This window comes from Eutrigla gurnardus, assembly GCF_963514095.1.
Source record: "Eutrigla gurnardus genome assembly, chromosome: 7".
Taxonomy (NCBI): domain Eukaryota; kingdom Metazoa; phylum Chordata; class Actinopteri; order Perciformes; family Triglidae; genus Eutrigla; species Eutrigla gurnardus.
The window spans coordinates 19046009-19066413 of record NC_139921.1 but is presented as its reverse complement, the minus strand read 5'-3'; the positions used below and the strand labels follow the sequence as shown (position 1 = coordinate 19066413).

The following is a 20405-nucleotide window of genomic DNA, read 5'->3' as shown; positions in this document are numbered from 1 at the left end:
ATTTATAGATTTAATTCTCTGCGTTTGCTCTGAATGAAGGTGAAGGTAAGAGAATTTCCCATGGACGTGAGTCGTATAATAGTGCGTCAAAGCAACCAAGAGCACGCAGGAATGCTGTGCGTTCTGTTCACCTGCATTCCTAATCACCTCACTCAACTCACAGTTAGCTGACTGTAAATACAAAAACAGTTAGTACGGCATCGCTTTTATGAGATTAAGCCAGACAGGGGTGGGAAGATAAAGAATGCACACAATCTCCCGCCTAACTGCAATATAATACGTGTTGAGTATAATTTGAGCGTGCTACGTCCGGGCCTGTTTTTATCTGTCAGGTGGCTGAACCCAACACTAACGGTTCACATCGTCATCATCATCATCTCACTTGGAATGAATCGTTAGGTAAATTAAGCAGAAGTTACACAAACACAACAAGATGACAACAATCATTTGATTTACAGCTGCAGATGTTACAGTTAACTGCAGCAGATGTGTCTGTGCATCTTGCACTTATTTATATTGTGATGAACTATGCATGTTTGCAAATGCTGTTTCTATTTGTCTTTGTACTGCTGTCCGTTATCAAGGAGCCAGTTTCCTGCATTTCCCATATTATATGTATACTTGATCGATAAAATGTCAAAAAGTAGGAAAGAAGGACAGATGTCTTCATATTGCTTGTTTGGTCTATGATCCCATTTTCAATACAAATGATTGGAAAACATTTTGTTTGTTTTGCAATTAGTGAAATACAATATCTGAAATTTTGTAAAAACATTTACACAAAATATGATATCTCTTATGAAAGAAAACACTTCATCCAAAGCTCTCAACTCTTATAAAAATGCTGTTTTTCCATTACAAATTAACACACAAAAGCCTATTTATTATCTCTTATATACGAACAACACACATACTTTAACTAAAGATGACATGCACATATAGTTGTTGTTTTGCACTGTTAACCAAACTCCAACTGTCTTCAAATGTGACCTCCATTGTTGTGCACACAAACCTCAATCCTATTTGTAGTGTTCAAGCTCTGATTTCTAGGTGATCGAATTGGTTACAGCTGTTTTCACACACAACACATTTCGTTTCGAGTGATTTGTTTAATGCAGATACAGGTGTGTAGTCATTTACAAAAAGTCGGTCTCAAAATTATAGTGCAAAACAGCATATCTGTTCAACAGATGAGTTGCATCTAAGTTAATGGTTTCAATAATCACGCCACGTCTTCGTTGGCGATTGATATTTGGAGAGTCGACTAACCATCCATCCATCCATTTTCTACCGCTTATCCTGTATTCAGGGTCACGGGGGGGCTGGAGCCGATCCCAGCTGTCATTGGGCGAAGGCAGGGTACACCCTGGACAGGACGCCAGTCTATCACAGAGAGTCGACTAACCGATTCACCAAATAAACATCTCAGCTCTACAAATCATCACAGTGGGTTTGATAATGAGGTTATTTGCGGCATCTGTGAATGATAACGGCCTTTTTAATCGGACTGAACGGTAAGTAGCATCCACAGCTCAGGGCTACAACATCAGCAGTGTTGTGAAGCCAAACACACACAAACACTCCATTAAGAATCCCAGAATCCCGGAACACCTGGAAAAAGTACTGACCTGTTTCCACCTCTGTCTGTGTGCGTGTGTGTGTGTGTGTGTGTGTGTGTGTGTGTGTGTGTGTGTGTGTGTGTGTGTGTGTGTGTGTGTGTGTGTGTGTGTGTGTGTGTGTTAGCTCAAGTGTTTTAGGAGTTGTGGAGCAGCATGCGGGTCTGCCATGCCCTCAGTGTCTGCGATTGTTTTTACTGTCATCAGTGGGAACAGTGTGATACCATCTAACCCTGGCCTCAGCAAAACACCCGAAAACATCACAATCATGAAGAGAGTCTGATGAGGCTCTTTTAGCAAAAGGAAAAGCACAAGGGGGTCTCATAAATGACAAAGGAACAAGCCTATAAAACAATGCCTGAGAATATGTCATCTAGGTAGAGTGGAGCAGATGCAAACAATAACCCTGCGCTTCATTTCATACCTGAAGAGCCCTGTGAGCACCATTACAGTGCCTGTTAACATTTAGTGAGACAACGGCCAACAACATGATAATGATCTTTAAACACATTACAACACTGTTTCATTATTCATTGTGACTCTCCGGCTGTTTACCCAACAACAGTGAGCTTCAAAACCTTCCCCGACGGACTAGGGTGACTCAAACAGACCTCGATACAGCAACAGACAAGTGCTCACATGCGAGAAAAAAACGGGGCTGGATTTGCATCTTATTTCCATCCCGGTTATGTGCCTGGAGTGAGGCGGGACAGCGTTTAAAACCAACTGTCTTCCAAGAGGAGGGAGGTGTGTGTGTGTGTGTGTGTGTGTGTGTGTGTTGGGGGGGGGGGGGGCTGAATCCCGCTGAGCAAATTGACAAAGACGACACAAAGCATCCTGGAGGGTTTAGACGTTGGAAACTGTTGGGATCGGTTCGTGTTACAGGGTACACTGACATGCTTGGATGTCCACTGGTCTGTGGTTTAATGCAGCGCCGTTCAGTCCTCGCTGTAGGATTTCTGTCTCTCTTGCAAACAGTCATGAGATCACCTCTTGCTGCGGGCTATTGAACACCAGCAACTACCGCAAGCCTGGCCTGGGTGTGGGTCCCCTTCTGCTGGAGAGCAGACTTTAATTTAACTTTAGGGTTCTTTCTCCGGTTTTTAAGTAAATGTGTTTTATACAACACCTTTGCGTAAAGGAAGCAATCATCTGATAATCAGCATTAACACAGATTGGGGACACACACACACACACACACACAAAGTGGTAGCACTCAAGACCACTTGTGAATGAAATACAGTTGTCCTAGATAGATGAATGTAATATCTGCATCTCATTTTAATGATTAAGCTACATTTCTCAGCTTAAAAAAGGAACAAATACTTCACATACTGGTGACAGATGAGTGGAATCTAAAGAAAGAACCAAGGTTCTCCTGGATAGAAGACCAGCAATAGATAACCTCTAACCTCTGCTTTATCACCACTAAGTTTAAGAAAATGATCATCCATCCAGTTTGAATATAATTAAGGCAGTCATGTAAATTCATGTGTTGAGGGTGAAGAGGGATGTATAACTGATCATCATCTGCATAGCAATAATTAGCAATAGCAATAATTACACGTTATAGGTTCAGATTTTACCTAAAATATATATGTGAAAACTACTAAATGTGAGTGAACATTAATGTAAAGTTAATTTGAATAATTGTTTGAGGCCCTGAGTGGTAAAATTATCAGTATTTCACGTTAAAGAAAATATGAGAGAAAAGTCCAAAAGGTGGGTACAAATGTAACAAGCTTCATCTTCCCTCTCCCACGAGTATCAATATTATTAACAGACTAATAACGCCATAATATATCTGTCACAAGGGGCAATTCTCCGCATGAGGAACATTTTTGTTACTTTCAGATTTTGTTGATAATTCTTAACTTTTTCTTTAGCAGGATGTTTACGTCAGTCTGTGACTTTGACTCAGAACGACTTCCCGGGAAGAACTCAACAGGTCTTTTCTGAGATTTGATCCCACGCTTTGATCCACGCACTTTTTTTTCGTTTGCGTGTTTTCCCCCCATGGTTCGGCCCCTCTCTTTGTCGAGTCAGCACCAAGTCAGACCCAGCATCAGCAGCCAGGGCACATATTCCCAGCCTCAAAGAGAGAGAGAGAGAGAGAGAGAGAGAGAGAGAGAGAGAGAGAGAAACACACACACACACACACACACACACACACACACACAGCCTCGTATCCCTCCCTGTCTGCATTAACCCATGTCTTCAGTGCAAACACAAACAAGCTCCGGGAGAAGCAGGTGTCTTTCCACTGGGATAAATAAACAGTAAACCAGGATCCAGGAGCAGGAGGTTGAGTCTGTGTGTGTGTGTGTGTGTGTGTGTGTGTGTGTGTGTGTGTGTGTGTGTGTGTGTGTGTGTGTGTGTGTGTGTGTGTGTGTGTTTGTGTGTTATAGAGAGAGAGAGAGAGAGTGGGAAGGGTGGAGGTGGGGTGTGGGGTGTGGGGTGTAGGAGGGGGGGGGGGGGGGGGGTAGGGCTTTCTGTGTGTTTGTAGGGTGAAACTTTCAATGTTGTTGATAGCATCTTTTAATCTCCCACCGGCTCTAACAAAGCTGTTTGTTTTCACAAGGTGTTCCTTTTCATCTCCTGTTGTTAGGTTTTAAGGTTGCATTATAAATGTATGTTTATTTTCTTTTTTTATCGCAGTCATCACAGCTTATGAAAAGTAGATGCAATGCAAATATAGTACACCACACCAAAAGTCCTGTTTCGTTCAACCAGTTGCAGGATGCTGGTCTGGATGAAAACCGTTAAGCGTGGCCCCCCTGATTTGGTTGCATGCTAATTCAGCGTTTCATTTGCACTCTTTTGATGATTCTGGAGGTTTCGGGGACTAATTTGCCTTTTTTCTTACCTGCAGCTGTACAGGCTGATGCTAATCTGTTCCCTAGGAAAATGTAAACAAGGCTGTGTGTGATCATCCGGTAACAGCAGCACAGGTGGGATTATCTCTTCATAAAATGAGGAGAAACGTTGACTTGCATGAAAGTAGGCTGGATGGAAAACAGCCATGTGGAGGAAAATGTTGTGTTAGATTTTATTTGCATGAGTGAAACAAAATTTTACTTTCTTGGTGCTGACTTCCAGAGATGTAGCGGAAGAAAGAAAATCCTATCTAAACTCCAAATACATACCTTTAAATGATATTATACTTAATTTTATTATGTTATTTATTGATTTTATTTACACATTTCCAGGTTAAGAAAATGCAGAAAATATAAATGGGCACATCTAGAGCCTTTTAGTATTTAAAAATAAATACTTCTAAAAATATATATATATATAATTGATTGTTTGTGATTGTCATAACTCAAGTGATACTGAAATATGTTTCAAATCATTAATAATTGGTTGGAAAACAACCGTACCAATAGTCCAACTGGTGGAAATCTGTTCCGTACGACCGGATCTGTATCAGAAGATATAGTTTGCGCACTAATATGGAATAAAGCCACTATAAAGTCACAGTTACACCACAAATCTCAAACAGCATAAAACATATTAGTGACCTTGGTTACATCCAATACACTGGACTGATATGAGCAGTGACATTTGACAGATTTAAATTGTATATCTTCAGATAAACTTCAGAATATATTTTGTACAAAACAAGCCCCATGGCTTTTGTTGCCCTCTTTCAATTTTCAATTTCACCGGACTAAAAGCCAACCAATCTTTTTAAAACAGGTTTTTTTTTTATGTTATTATAAACTAAATTAAAATGTTTATACATTTTTTGTCCTCATCTTAACTTTGCATGCATTTAAATCATTTAATGAGCTCCATGCATTGATCATACCGACATAGTTTGATTCACGTTGGATGCAGGACTAAACTATCCAGAAAGTATTCATATTGCCTACATATGGAGCCTACCATTATTGCCCATAATGCTGCAGTGATCATGCATGTATAAATAAATGTATCAGTTGTGATTCCGTTGTAATTCTGCTGCATCCTTGTTTTTTTATGTCTTTTTTTATTCTTCAGTGTTTCGTCTTTAATCATCCTTCCTGTTTAATAAAAGCTGAATGACTCATTTCAACATATTTAATTCCCACATAACACGATAAAATCACAGCTGTTGAACCCTGCTCCTCCTCTGGCTTGCCCTCCACAGCATTCAGGTAGGCCACCGGGCGAGCCAATCACAACCTCGCAGAGGGCAATTGACAGTATAGGCCCCGCCCCCCGTCCACCTGTAATCCAATCCGCTCGCCTGTCACAGGTAAAACCGGCCTTAATTTCTCAGCATTGCCCCAAAAAAGCGAGAAAAGCCGACAAAACCCGTTCTCTCACTAGGGGACACCTTGTTTGTTGCCGCGGCCCTCATCCAGCGTTAGCGGCGGAGTTTGCCACGGTAAAGAAGACGGATCGGATTTTCAGTACCAACTAGAAAGTCCAGTTCGACCGACCGACATGTCACAGGAGCATGACAAGTAAGTTGTCCTGACTCTCCACTTATAGCCCGCACGGCGAGCACGAGACTCTAAGCTTGAAATACTAACTCTTAATATTTTTGGGGGATTTATGCACCTTTTTTTGTTGTGTGTGTGTGTTTGTTATAGAGTTAACGGCACAGAACTCAGACTCTGGTTCACCTCTGACCTTCAGCTGCTTTTAAAATGTTATCTTAGATTATATATTTTTTTTAATTATGTCTTTTTATTATTAGTTGTTATTGTTATTAAGGTTTTACTTAAAGGCTTCGCTGCCAGGCGATGGTATCTCCTAGTTTCCCATGGTGTGACTCCGCTCGTTTCACCTGTCATGTTGGAGCCTGTACAGGTGTATCTCCACCTGTCGTGCGAGCGGAGGCGCCCGCTGGAATAAAAACACTGTCCCGTGGTGCCGATGGGCGGTTTAGTGTTTGGTTTTGCTTAAAGCTCTAACAGCTATGTGGATAGTCTCAATGATGTTTGTCGAGGAATAAACAGGGGAGCTCAGCAGGGCTGTCGCCTAAAGGGAAACCGGCTCTGCAGACGGGTTTTATATCCATGTAGGAGTTTTGATCAAAGGTATTAAAAAGATGTTGAATTTTGATGTTGTTTTTTAAATGCTTAGCTTATATTCTGTATGTTTCTTTTTTTGGGTACATTGACAAGGGGAGTTCTGAGAGGAGTGAAATTGTACACCTGCTAGGCGTTGGCCCGTCTTTACTAACACAGACAGTCGTCTAAGCAAGCACAGGGCCATATGAGGTTAGTGGATTTTACTCCACAAGGCTCAAATGATTCAGGTATCAAAAATGACCTCTTCTAGCCTCCATGCAGTGCACACTTCTCTAAATGTTAAAGAGAATCGTGTGTTTTTTCTTGCATTAAAAGTGACTGTGATTGTGAATTCCTGCTGCATTACTGACTACAAGTGAAATCTCATTTTAATCTCTGCCCGGAAAACATTCAAACTGTTTTTTTTTTTTCTTCTCCTTTTGTTTTAATAATGGATTACAATTCTTTAGAGTTTTATTACCAGTAAATAATGGATCTTATCAGGTTGCCTTTTATGAACATGGCACAATTAGATATAGAATTACTAATTATCACTTTGCTTTGACCATTGAGAGGAGGTGAAAAAAGCTGTATTTGTTGTGGATACTCGACATGGAAACTGAGCCAGTCCGTTTACACTTGGTCATAATCGCTCCGTCGTGGCAGGACGATTGAAGGCCTGTTATACGTGTGTGTAGTTTTCAAAGTCTGACAAGGAAAACCAACGATCGAGATGAAACTTTAATTTCATTTTTGGCTTGCCGTTTGGCTTAATATGTCTAAGTAAATATAAGCTGAGCAAACAGTATCATTTACTGTAAATAAGCAAGTTCAGTGTTGAAATGTGCAATGTAAAACTGTATCTTCATTTACTTTAAAATGAAATTCATGAAAAACCAGACTTGGATGAGCTTAAATGAAGACGTTAAGACCGTCACAAGCAGACGACACATAAGGAAGCGCCAGCTGGTGGGTTCCTACTGGTCCAACTCAGTCCTGTTTACAAAGCAGTGACGCTACAGGCCTCACAAGAAGGCCGAGGAAGAGACGCAGCCCGTGACTACGATTAAAAAAAAAAACTCATACGAAAACAGCAGCGCGGCGTTGGAATGTGGTGGGGTCAGGTGTGTCACTTGCGGTCAGCTACTCAACCAATGAGAAGTTCCCAATGGACTTGTCACACCGGACCAGCCGGTAGAGCATCTTTCGCTTGAGACACCTCAGTGGTTCGATGGCAGAGATTTGTTGCACAATGATTGAAAAGCTTGAACAACAGGTCTGACAGATGATGAACATCTACACGGTTCCATCCCTCGCTTTCATAACCTGTTTGTCTGTTCTGAACGACGTAGTGATTGAAGCCGTCAATCCACCGAATGGTGGTGGAGAAGCTCACTGAAAACAACTGAAAAAATCATGTGATGAAAACTTTTGAAATGCATGTTATTAACATGTTAATAATTCGTTTGCATATGAAACTTCTGTCTTCTCGCAGTAAGCGTGCTGTCCTGGTTCTCCAGAACGAGCCGGGCTATGGAGGCCAGCGTCGCTCCTTCACCACAGAAGATGAAGCCTGGAAGTCCTTTCTGGAGAACCCGCTGACGGCCGCCACCAAGGCCATGATGAGCATAAACGGGGACGAGGACAGCGCCGCAGCTCTCGGCCTGCTCTACGACTACTATAAGGTAAGGAAAACCCTGAGGGGTTACTGTCCTGACGGTAACGATTCTCCAACTTTCTGAGCTCCACGATGAACTCGCAGTGCATCAGGAGGCAATGGAAAGTGCAAAATCTCGTGTCAGGGGCTTAGTTACCAAATCCTTTACCTATACCACCTTTCTCCATGCTGACATCCGACCATGATGCACCATCTGTGAGGCAGAGCCAATGTCATGTAACTGATCTATAGACAGCAGGATGACCCGGCTTGTTGGATGTGATGTGGTCAGATGCTGAGCGGCTGTGTTTACCCTCCTATACAGGTGCCCAGGGAAAAGAGAACAATAACCCAGAGCAAGCCAGAAGCCCTGGTCTGTGATGTGGATCCCAACAAAAGGTAAGCAGCAGCCCTCACGTTATACCAACCCCCCTTTAAAAATAAGAGCACGAAAAAGCAGAGGGGAACCCTGATGTGAAGGACTCGAGCCATTTCACAATTTCTGAACTTTGAGTGCACATTTGCATATAGAAGGAGCCGTGCGGTGCTGCCTACTCTTCATAAATTAAAATGTATTTAAAACTGCACATGTTTTCATCTGTCGAGGAGGACTTTGTTGAGCATAATTTAGGAGTCTAATCCACTAGATTTGCTCTCCATTTAAAGGGATCTCACTGAGACTGACTGAGAGTAAAAAACATTCACAGCCACACAACAAGTGACACAAAGTGTCATAAAAAGAACACATAAAGATTTTAAATTTCAAAGGAGAATAAAAGCAGTAGGTTTGAGAGCTGAAGTAGCACGAGTAGTGCAGAACTTTTGGATTGCTCATCGATTAGTCCCTGGATTTGGACACATTAAACACTTTAAATCCAGTACTCAGGGCTTTTTTGCTTCTTGCAGACACCAGCACCAGGCCGGACATTCCATAGCTCCTCATCAGGAAGGCGGTATGGAGAGCAGGATCCAGGTCCTCAAGGGCCCCTTCAATATTCTTCAGTTAGCCCAGGACAAGAGGGCTCATTTCCCCTCACCAGGTCTGTTCACATTCAGTAATCATAAGCAGACATGAAAAAAACAGAAAAAAAACAGAAGATCTGATCGTCATTTTGCTGATTTTGTCTCCTCAGACACGACCGTCACGGTTTCCATTGCCACTGTGCCAAACTACCCGTCTGTCAAGACCGAGGTGCCCACCCACGGCTTCTCCGTCACTGTGCCAAACAACTGTGCCGAAACCGACGGCCACGTGTCCGTCTTTGACCGCCAGCTTACCCACAACACGGTCCAGTACAGCCCCAACACCCACTCTCGCACGCCCCCCGACTCCACCTTCTCCGAGAGTTACAAGGACGGTTCCCAGGAGGTGTGTGTTTCGATCCCCCTCTTTCTAAACCCCGCGAATGCTCCCCCCCTTTCCTCTCCTCTCCGCTCTCAGATCTCTCCCATCACACAATAGGATATTCACCTGATCCCACGGAGCCAGCGGTGGGCTCAGCCTTCCCTGGTTTTATTTGAACATGCCAAAATAGCAGCCAGTGTGTTATTATGCCATTGTCTCAGCAACACAATAAAGTGCTGTACTTTTCTCCTACAATAGCCAAAAGCCCTTTCTCTCTCTCCTGCTTTTCTATTTAACCTGGGGGGAATTTACCTTAGAATAGAGTAACCCAACAAAACCCCTACAGGAGGGGATGAGGGGGGGTTGGCAGCATGAGGGAAGAGCCATTTAAACGTAAAGAAATGGGGATGAAGAACAGATTAATTAAATCTACACAAACTGTTATAAGTGGTGAAAGAAAGAAAATAAAATGCACGGGGGGAAATATTGGTGGTGAATTATAGGAAGGCTATAAAAATACTTTTTTTTATTTATAACATAAATCCTTCCAAACCACTGCTTAATATTCTCTTTTTCGCCGAACATTATTTCACACTTCTTATCTGTTGTCTGTGTGCACTGCAGGTGTTTTCCTTCCCAGGGGATCTCCAGTTACGTATGGCCTCCATGACGCCTGAGGACTACACTCAGTTCAACACCGTGCCGGGGTAAGTCGCCCTGCCGCCTGCCCACCGTCCGACTTCCACCGCCATTCAGCTTTTTAACACAACACCGCCGAATGGCCCCATTCATCGCCGTCACAGGGGAGACACAGGACTCCCCTCCGTGTGAAAGAGGCTGCACATGCAGACGTTACCCAGCCGCACACAGATTTTAAAGGCCTTGATTTAGCTGCAGCAGATAAATGAGGCGCGCACCAAGTTTTTGAACGCCTTTTGTTGCATTGTCATCCAGTTTTACAGGAAATAAAATAATCTGTTTGCCATTTTTTTAGAAATAACTTTGAGTACACTCTTGAGGCGTCCAAGTCTCTGCGTCAGAAGACGGGTGACGGGACGATGACGTACCTCAACAAGGGCCAGTTCTACCCGATAACCCTCAGGGAGGTTGACAACAAAGGCATGCAGCAACCCATCACCAAAGTCAGGGTAAGAAAGAAAACAAATGCAAAATCAACCTAAAGAAGTAACAGGATTATTAGTAGTATTGTCTGTATAACGTATTGATTGTGTGTGTGTGTTAATCCATTGCCAGAGTGTCGTGATGGTGGTGTTTGGGGAGGAGAAGTGCAGAGATGATCAACTGAAGCACTGGAAATACTGGCACTCCAGACAGCACACTGCCAAGCAGAGGTGTCTGGATATTGGTAAGAACCACTTTTTTTTAATTATTTACGCTGTCAATTACAAAATATGTACAATTTGACAGAAGAGTGCTGCTATGAAGGGACTCTAGGAATCAGCTGATGGTGATTTGAATTATCCAGTATCTCACTGTACTTTTAAAATGGTCACTGAACTCTTTATGTTATTGTCACAGCTGACTACAAGGAGAGCTTCAACACCATTGGCAACATTGAGGAGATTTCCTATAATGCCATTTCCTTCACTTGGGACACCAATGAGGAAGCCAAGGTGAGAAATAATACACACACTCATTGACGTCACCTTCCGATCACAAAGCTGCTTCTAATTCTCTAATTCTCTAAGAACAAGTTCAGGGTTTTGGCCCACAGGTTTCCCATAAACATCCGGGGCTTGAACTCTTCACATCAACACACTTAACACGTTAAGCCAAAAATAGACTGCTTCTCTTTTTTAAGGTCTTGTGTGCTTTTTTTGCCACAGACCAGAATTAAGGTTTCAGGTGTTGACGCCCCTTTGTCGGTGATCAACGGCGGCTTTGTCCGTTGGGATCCTCCAAAACAGTTGTTAAAGAAAATTGGGGCCTAAATAGAAGAGTGAGGATGCTGTCGCGTTGTTCCTCCCCTCTACTTGTGTGTTTAGTCTCGTTGCGCAGACACATGGAGGTTTTCTTGACTCGTCCAACCTGCCTGTCACCCCTATTGTGATGCCGCGTGTTAAGGTATTTTACACGAGACAGGTGCAACAAAGGAATGAGGAAACTCGTTGGGGGTGAAGACCGGATCAGAGAGTTAACAAATAAAACCCTGTTCGACGGGGTAGGAGAGGTGACTGAAAGGAGGATCTCCTGTCCTCTCGTCCATTTTTCATTTGTTGTTGACCCTCATGTCAGCTCCCTCTGGCACTGATCCAGTGTCAGCCCGAGATGGAGGACACAAGCTAAACAGACGAAGGGACAACATGGCGCCACAGCTCATCTCCAGCTCCAGCGTCTTGTTCTCTGAGGGCTACAACTTAAAAACAGTCACATGCTCAAACCTCTCTTGCACGCACGCACACACACACACACACACACACACACACACACACACACACACACACGCACCAGGATGTGGGTCTAACTGTCTCATGACTCGAGGCCTGTGTCCATAGGATGTTCATCCTTGTGTGTATTTTTTGGAGCACCACCCTGCTGCGTTGTTTGAGCATCTCATCACTGAGATGTCGGATGACAGATGAAGATGAATTGTGTACGTGTGTGTGTGTGTGTGTGTGTGTGTGTGTGTGTGTGTGTGTGTGTGTGTGTGTGTGTGTGTGTGTGTGTGTGTGTGTGTGTGTGTGTGTGTGTGTGTGTGTGTGTGTGTGTGTGTGTGTGTGTGCGCGCGCGTGCGTGCAGGTGTGTGACTTGCCCCCAGGGTGATTGCTCTCCAGCATATATGTATTGTGGCGTATTTGCAAAAGGCAGCCCATCCCTTATGTTTACCTGCTCTGGGGCAGTTTACTGATGTTGTCCTAAAAAAAAAACTTTATTGATAACCACTCCAAATATGATCATAAAACACTTTAAGGTTGTAGAAAATATGTTTGTACTATTCATACACACAAACAGCAGAAAAAAATTTAAGAAATAGATCTATAATACAGTCTATTTACATGTAAAGTGATATTATTTCAACTCGATAGACATCATGACATCATCACTTTCAACTGGTTTTCTCCACTTGTCTCTACATGAAATATAAATATATTTACTATAAATAAAACAAACTCAACATATTTACATGCCAGAGGGTTTTACTTTATGTAATGCACGAATAGACATATAGATATACAAAGACACCTTTTCTTTTTTGCCCCTCAATAATATTTCTTCTCTCAGATATATCGGCAGCTCTCCCCTTGGGTCCTCTCTGTTAGGAGCTTCCAAGCATTATAATAGTGTGTTTTGTTGACACAATGATAACCTGTTTTCACTACAAGCACCAGGAGGACAAAGGAGCATCTCCACGTTTGGAAAAACATGAGCCTGTGATTACTGCAGTCGACCAATAGAGGGCGACATAGAACATGAATGTAGTTTGAGGATGGAACTGCAGAAAGGGCCTTCGGGTGTTCCACTATGATGCTTAACGTGGATCAAGTTGAACACTTTCTCTGTAATTTAAACACAACTGTTGCTCCCTCCTCCCTCCACAGATCTTCATCTCCGTCAACTGTCTGAGCACCGACTTCTCCTCCCAGAAGGGCGTGAAGGGTCTTCCTCTGAACCTGCAGATCGACACCTACAGCTACAACAACCGCAGCAACAAGCCCATCCACCGCGCCTTCTGCCAGATCAAAGTCTTCTGTGACAAGGGAGCCGAGAGGAAGATCCGAGACGAGGAGAGGAAGCAGTCCCGCAGGAAAGGGAAGGTCGCCGAACTCAACCCCGGCCTGGCGTGTGAGTCACTCAGGAGCACACGCACGAGTATAACATAAAGGAGTATAACATGCACAAGTATATCATGCGCGAGTATAACATGCACGAGTATAACACGCACAATTATAACACGCACGGGTATAAGATGCACAAGTATAGCACGCACATGTATAACACGCACGAGTATAACACGCACAAGTATAACACGCACATGTATAACACGCACGAGTATAACACGCACAATTATAACACACACAATTATAACACACACAAGTATAACACGCACGGGTATAAGATGCACAAGTAAAGCACGCACATGTATAACACGCACGAGTATAACACGCACAAGTATAACACGCACATGTATAACACGCACGGGTATAAGATGCACAAGTATAGCACGCACATGTATAACACGCACGAGTATAACACGCACAAGTATAACACGCACATGTATAACACGCAAGAGTATAACACACGAGTATAACACGCACCAGTATAACACGCACAAGTATAACACGCACATGTATAACACGCAAGAGTATAACACACGAGTATAACACGCACCAGTATAACATACACGAGTATAACACGCACGAGTATAACACGCACATGTATAACACGCACGAGTATAACACGCACATGTATAACACGCACGAGTATAACACGCACCAGTATAACACGCACGAGTATAACACGCACAAGTATAACACGCACAAGTATAACGCGCACAAGTATAACAATTGTTAGTGAATCTTGACGAGTATTTAGCAGCTAATAAGTCAGATGTTTCCCACCAGGTTACTGGAAACTGAAATACAGCCAATTTAGATTTTAAAAGCCACTTAATAATAGACGAAGTCTTCTCCCTGTTGTGTCTTTTTCCTCCCAGTTGTGGATGTCAAAATTCCCATCGTTCAGAAACGCAACGACGTGACCATCTTCAAGATGATGAACGACCACGAGACCCAGCCTGTCCTTTTCATCCCTGACATCCACTTCTCCACCTTCCAGCGCCACGTGAGTGCCCGGCCACAGATGCTAAACTCTCGCGTGGACTAACACGTCTTGCGTGTCATTTCTGACCATGAGCGTCTTGGTTTACTACACTTGTGTAACATTCTTGGATGACCCACAAAGTGCTCATCAGCCAGCTGGGTCGAGGTGACATGCTTGCTCGCTAGTTGGCAGGAACAGTGAGTATTGGTTTCACGCTCTGAGATGTGTAGATTCCAGATATGTGCCAGACTTGTACCGGCCAAGTTATCTTCCTCTGTGACTGGACTCTAGTCAAGTTGAACACGTCACATGACACTTCCAAAGATGTGTGTCCATGTACACTTGACCCGCACACGTTGGTTTTTTTTTGGGGTCGTTGGGATGTTTTCTTTGACTTGCAGGATGAACTGCTTTATTTGTAGTGAAAATAACTGCAGGAAAAATACATTTCACTGCTTGTTACCTTTGAGTGCCCCCTGCTGGTCACATTGTATGCCAGATTAATTAAGTTTACCTTGCTGCCAGCGAGGCTGAGAGAGGGACAGAAGATTATTTTTGGCCTTGCCGATGACATTGAACCTGACTGAACAGCTATCAGTTTCTGATAAACTCTGGGTTTACTGCGTTCCCTCTCAGAATAGAATTCTATTCGGAGCGACGCCTGCAATCAATACAGTAGCAAAGCAAACAGGCTCCCAAAAAACAGCAGCTTTCACGTATGTGTGATTCACCCTTTGCATTATTTTAAAAGATTAAGTGGTTAAAGAGTTCATGGATTGAAATTTTCAGTTTACGAAAACATTACTGCAATGTAACTGCACCATAACTGTATTTCTTCTTTATGTATTTGACCTAATTGTAGATTTTAGAGTTATTAACATCGAATTTTAACCTATTTTAATTGATTCTACTGTATTCAGCTTTTTATTGTGTTTTTAAATGCATTTCTTAACATTAGGTAAACTTTGAATTGCCACTGTATTTGAAAGGTGCTTTAGAAATAAAACTCCTTCGCTGCACAAATATAACTACAGCCGAGTAGCTGGTTTTTGTTTAGCTATTCATGATATAGGAGTTACTGCAGCAGTTGCAACTTAATGTTGGGTTTGCCATGAATATTGAGCACCCAATTCTCTGAAATATATTCGTATGATAGTATCTAAGATACTTTTAGTAATATAAAGTCACCTCTGATACTATAGTTGTCTACAGTTGAGTTCATTTCTCTGTTTCTGTTTCATCTGCAGCCTTTCCCGACAGAAGACGGAGAGGACAGGTGAGTTCACTGAGGCCCTGATTTCACACTTGCACTTGCTTTTAGAGCAGTTTTGAACCAAGACAACCTTTGGCTCCTTCCCATTTAAAGGAATATAGAGTTACATGTTGCTTCTAGGAAATGCCCCAGGGCTTTTCGTGCATACACATGAGTTTTTTATAGCCTGCTAGCTGGCTGTGCATTAAGTGCATTTAAGCAGTGATTTGTGCATTTGTGTGTCCACTGCAGCTCGGGTATGAAGAGATTACCCTTCAGTGATGATGAGTTTGCTTCGCCCCCAAACAAGATGGCGAGAGGGGAAGAACCAAAGAAAGGTATAACTTGAGCCATGTGATTATTTCAGGTCTCTCAAAACACACACACGTGTCCCAGGCCTCCACTGACCCAACAAAATACCACTGATAACTATGTGCACGCACACAAGCAAACAAGTGTGTGCCCTTTACCCTACATCCCATTCATATGCATGCAGCAAGCTTTTTCCTAACACAGAAATGTGCAAATAAATACTTATAAAAAGCAAATAAAAACATTTGCTGTAGAAGAGTTTATCATGGACTTTGCCTTGGTCATTTTAAAACCTTTAAAAGAAATCTCAGAAGCTAAAATGATCATTAAGTGCTCTTTGGTCTGCTCACAACTCATGTCACAAATATACAACCATTAGCGTGTGAGGAGAGGTCAAAAGTAGACATGACGTCTGAAGTTGGTGTTTTAGATCTAAGATAAAGCTTGACCCGGTGAAACTCATGGCCAATTTGTCACCAAGCTTAAATCAAACTCCATTCCTAACTAAGTTAAAGATGAAGGTGACGTTTCTTTCCATGGCAGCTGTTGTGTTTAGAAAATTGGCGGTCGTGCGATTGGTTTGGAAGGAATGATGTTTGTGTGAAAGAGAAAACTGGCAATGTGTTGAACAGCGCCAGAGCAGCTCCAGACCACAATGAACTGTGGCCTATATACTGTATGCTGTAGCACTGATAAACGCCACTGTCCAGTCCCTTACCATACTGTTACAAATCCCCTGTGCACATACTCTTATAGTCATATTTAAAGGCCACGAATGAATCACGCTAGCAGGCGAGCTGTTCAGACCGCCTGCCAGTGACTTTTGTCTGAGGCCAGATTTGGGGATTGTTTTCGTTTCCAACCCATGAACGTGTGTGCTTTTTCTTTGTCTTTTCACCACACAGTCCTGCTGTACGTGCGCAAAGAGACGGAGGAGGTGTTTGATGCCCTCATGCTGAAGAATCCCACACTGAAAGGCCTGGTGGAAGCTGTAAGTTGGCTGGTTTTCTCACTTTATGTTTCAGTTTCGTAAAAGGCCCAGAATTTTCTGTGTCGATGATGTCAGGTCAAATAAGCTCTGACAGGACACTGACCCAGGAATAATGTATAAACAGAGGCAGGTCTGAATCTACTTCAGGGTCATGCACAGTAATTCTGGGGAACAAAAAGTGGAATTGATGAGCTATTACAGTTCGATCGGGCGTCTGTAAAGGATTAGACAGTTGTTTTCCATATGATCTTTGTTCAAGCTTTTGTGTTTTCTTTTTCAACCAGATTTCAGAGAAGTATGAATTACCTCTGGATAAGGTTGGAAAAGTGTACAAGAAGTGCAAGAAAGGGTGAGTATGATTGAGTGCACCACATGTATGCACATACGACAGTGTCGAGCAAACCCTAAAAGAGATCAAACACAACACTCCGAGTGTCTTAGAGAAGTCTTAGAGAAGAGGGAGAACCAGCTTCTGATCGCCAAGAGGGATTTTAAGGGAGAGCGCTGGCACACAAACCAAGCAACAGGCACACAGGGTAGAGAGGGTCGTCACAAAGAGCATTTCCCAAAATGTCAAAGTATTGCTTTAAAACTAGAATGTACAGTGATCATTGCACATTTTACACGTATACTGAATATCGCTTTCTTCGTGCATTCATCAATATTTTTTTCCGATTTTGGTTTTGGGAGATGAGGATGAAATAAACAAGTCACTAACAGACATGTTTTTTTCTAAAAGGATCCTAGTCCACATGGACGACAATATCATCAAACACTACTCCAACGAAGACACCTTCCAGATCACCATGGAGGAGATGGGCGGCATGTACAAACTCACCCTCACTGAAATCTGAGGCGGCACTGCCCGGGCCCGATAGATGACGAATGAAATGGAGCCGTCAGGAATAGTTGTTTACACATCTAGCGATAATGGACTTGATCTGAAACTTAAATCATGTTGTCTTTATGCTGTAATCATGTCAAAAGAGCCCACGAGCGGAATTTTCAAAAGCCATAGCTCTTAATAGACCTTAATGTTGATTAGGTATGCAAGTTATACATTTTGATCCATTTTAAAAACATTCTTTGTCCACGCAAATCAACAAGTGAGGACAGGTTTGCTTGTTTTGACACCATTATTTTAGATTCAGTTAGTTGTGCCTCAATGCTTAAGTTTGTTCGTTTGTGTGCAGAGCATTTGTGGTGCTGCTATACCTCATGCTGTGCAAGCAGCAGGGTTTCTTTCTTTTTATCAGGAGAAACGGATCATCATTACCTTCCTAAAGCCATAGCACTGATGATTACAATCTGTAAAGTTAGTTATTTCATGCACAAAATGAAGACAGCAAATTGTTGATGGAGCCCCAGTGGTTCAGTGTATTAATACTAAACAACATTGCAGTATTTAGTGTGTAAAACTCTTAAGCCATCATACAATTAGGGTAGAATGATGTAAATATTATTCCTTTTTTTTGTATTTTAGTATTTTTTAGCATAGGATACATGTTTGTGAATGAAATGTCTTAAGATTTTTGTCAGATCAATATAAATTATGGCCTCTTTGTAAGTATTAAATAGCCACTAAATATATTGATAATGATACTAAAACACAGCTACCCTTCCCCTGTAGAGTAGTTTTCTGGATGTTGATAAAATAGGTCAATGAATGTCTAGTACAGTCAGGCTGTTCTGGAAGTGCAATATGACATTTAGGTTCAGACATTCAGAAAAAAGTACTCCTCTATTGCCATAACTACAGTATGTACTACATGTTATCAGAAAAAGATTTTTAATGGAAATATTGTTGTATATATCCACTGAAAATGGATCTCTCTCATCCCTCCTTTTGTATCTCAGTACTTATTGTGTATATATTTATTAAGAGATGGATGTGGGTCATTGTATTTTTTACTATATATATATATATCCAAATTTCTATTATTCCTATTAATATAATGTTTTTTTTTTCCTTTTTATATGAAGTTATTCTAACATTATATGTCAAGGGACAAAACGTTAATGTGTTTTTAAATGATTTTTTTTGTAAAGGATTTGATGCACAAAGTGCCCAATAAAGGCTCTCCAGTAGCTTCTGTTTTGGTTGCCTTCGACTTTTTCTTCGGTTCTCTCATACCGTTTGACCTATTAACTTAACATTTGACAACATACTTAATCTAATTGTAATCTATGAACCAGGAAGTAAGCATTGACAGACATGTAGGCCGTCCAATTACTTTCTCCGGCCTGACTTTTTTTAACTGACAGTGTTTTTACAGTCATGCCACATCCACAGATGACATTGTTTTAATGTTCACATAGCAAAGATCGTGGTGGAGAAAAGCAACCTACCGATCACTGTGAGGCCAGTATTAAAGACTGAGCCCCTGCATATAAAGACTGAGCACCCGGAGAAAACCCATTCCTTCCCGCTGGCGGAGGCAACATTTATTCAACTAAGATGCCCCAGAATCTCACGCAGGCCGTGGCAATGGCCCGTCCAGTTCTTCTAAAGAACCTGGCAACTGTGGGCTTCTTATGGGGTGGAGCATTCAGATGGAGTATCATACACTCCACAACAGCATCATCAAAAATTTTGTCTGATGCCATTGCAACCCCCAACAGCGTTTTTTGAGAGCCAAACTCCTTTTCAAGTTCTTTGATCACAGCCTTGTTGATTTTTTTCATGCAGTGTTCCATTTCTCCGACAGGATATCCAATAATGTTGATTTCATTCTGCACCTTGTCTGATAGCCGTTGGACCATGGCGTTGATGTCTGTCTCTAGCACGGACCTTCTGGTTTTCTGATCTGCTTTTTTGACAAGCTTCTTGACCAGATCAGTGATGAGGTTTTTGATGGTTTCTGTTGGAGGGGTTGAGGTGTCAGTTGTCACTGCTACAAGGCTCAGACAATTGACGGGGCCAAAACGGACTGACTTTGGTGCCAGACTGTGGACAAATGCCAGACTGTCAAGCGTTAAAGAAGCTGAGTCAGAGCTCTGGGAATCAAGAAATCCCAGATCCAAAGGTTCTACTCTAAAATCTTCTTTGTGTCGCATCATATCCAGGCTATCAATGGCCTGGATGCAGAAAAAAAAAGCATCATCGGAGGGGGAGTCGTTAAAAGATGTTGTAGTACTACTGTTGCTGACTTCAGGGGACTGCTGCTTGATTGTGGCATATTCTTCTGGGGGTAGGACAACAGACATATCCATCAATTTATGGATGTCGGTTAGTGCACCAGACACTTTGTCTCCATGACTTGCCTGTTCTGAAGGCTCCATCTCCAACCAGAGCAGCATCTGCTGCATGAACTTTCCCACTGTATCCTCTGTCATAGCATACAGAACTTCAGGAGAAATGTGGGAATAATTGGTATCCACACTGGTCTTGAGCTCAGAGATGACTGAGTCAGAGAGACATTTTCCGCTTTGAACCAAGGGAATCTG

General features: G+C 42.4%; 1 protein-coding gene across 1 annotated transcript; it reads left to right on the top strand.

Moving 5' to 3' along the window:
• The first annotated feature begins 5846 nt into the window (after positions 1 to 5846).
• On the top strand, positions 5847 to 19053 carry grhl1 (grainyhead-like transcription factor 1). The gene is made up of 16 exons (XM_084014105.1): positions 5847 to 6067; positions 8115 to 8304; positions 8602 to 8675; positions 9183 to 9316; positions 9410 to 9645; positions 10246 to 10328; positions 10616 to 10769; positions 10876 to 10987; positions 11161 to 11255; positions 13182 to 13425; positions 14297 to 14424; positions 15651 to 15679; positions 15908 to 15993; positions 16873 to 16958; positions 17243 to 17307; positions 17698 to 19053. The coding sequence occupies exons 1-16, from the start codon at positions 6048 to 6050 to the stop codon at positions 17810 to 17812; spliced, it is 1851 nt and encodes a 616-aa protein (XP_083870231.1). The 5' UTR covers positions 5847 to 6047; the 3' UTR covers positions 17813 to 19053.
• The last annotated feature ends 1352 nt before the right edge of the window (positions 19054 to 20405 follow it).

Bases quoted from the DNA above. Each gene is read 5' to 3' on its own strand.
- grhl1 (XM_084014105.1), top strand. From the start codon at position 6,048: ATGTCACAGGAGCATGACAA. The intron at 8,305-8,601 runs GTAAGGAAAACC...CCTCCTATACAG, and splicing joins TGCTCTACGACTACTATAAG to GTGCCCAGGGAAAAGAGAAC. The intron at 15,680-15,907 runs GTGAGTTCACTG...TGTCCACTGCAG, and splicing joins ACAGAAGACGGAGAGGACAG to CTCGGGTATGAAGAGATTAC.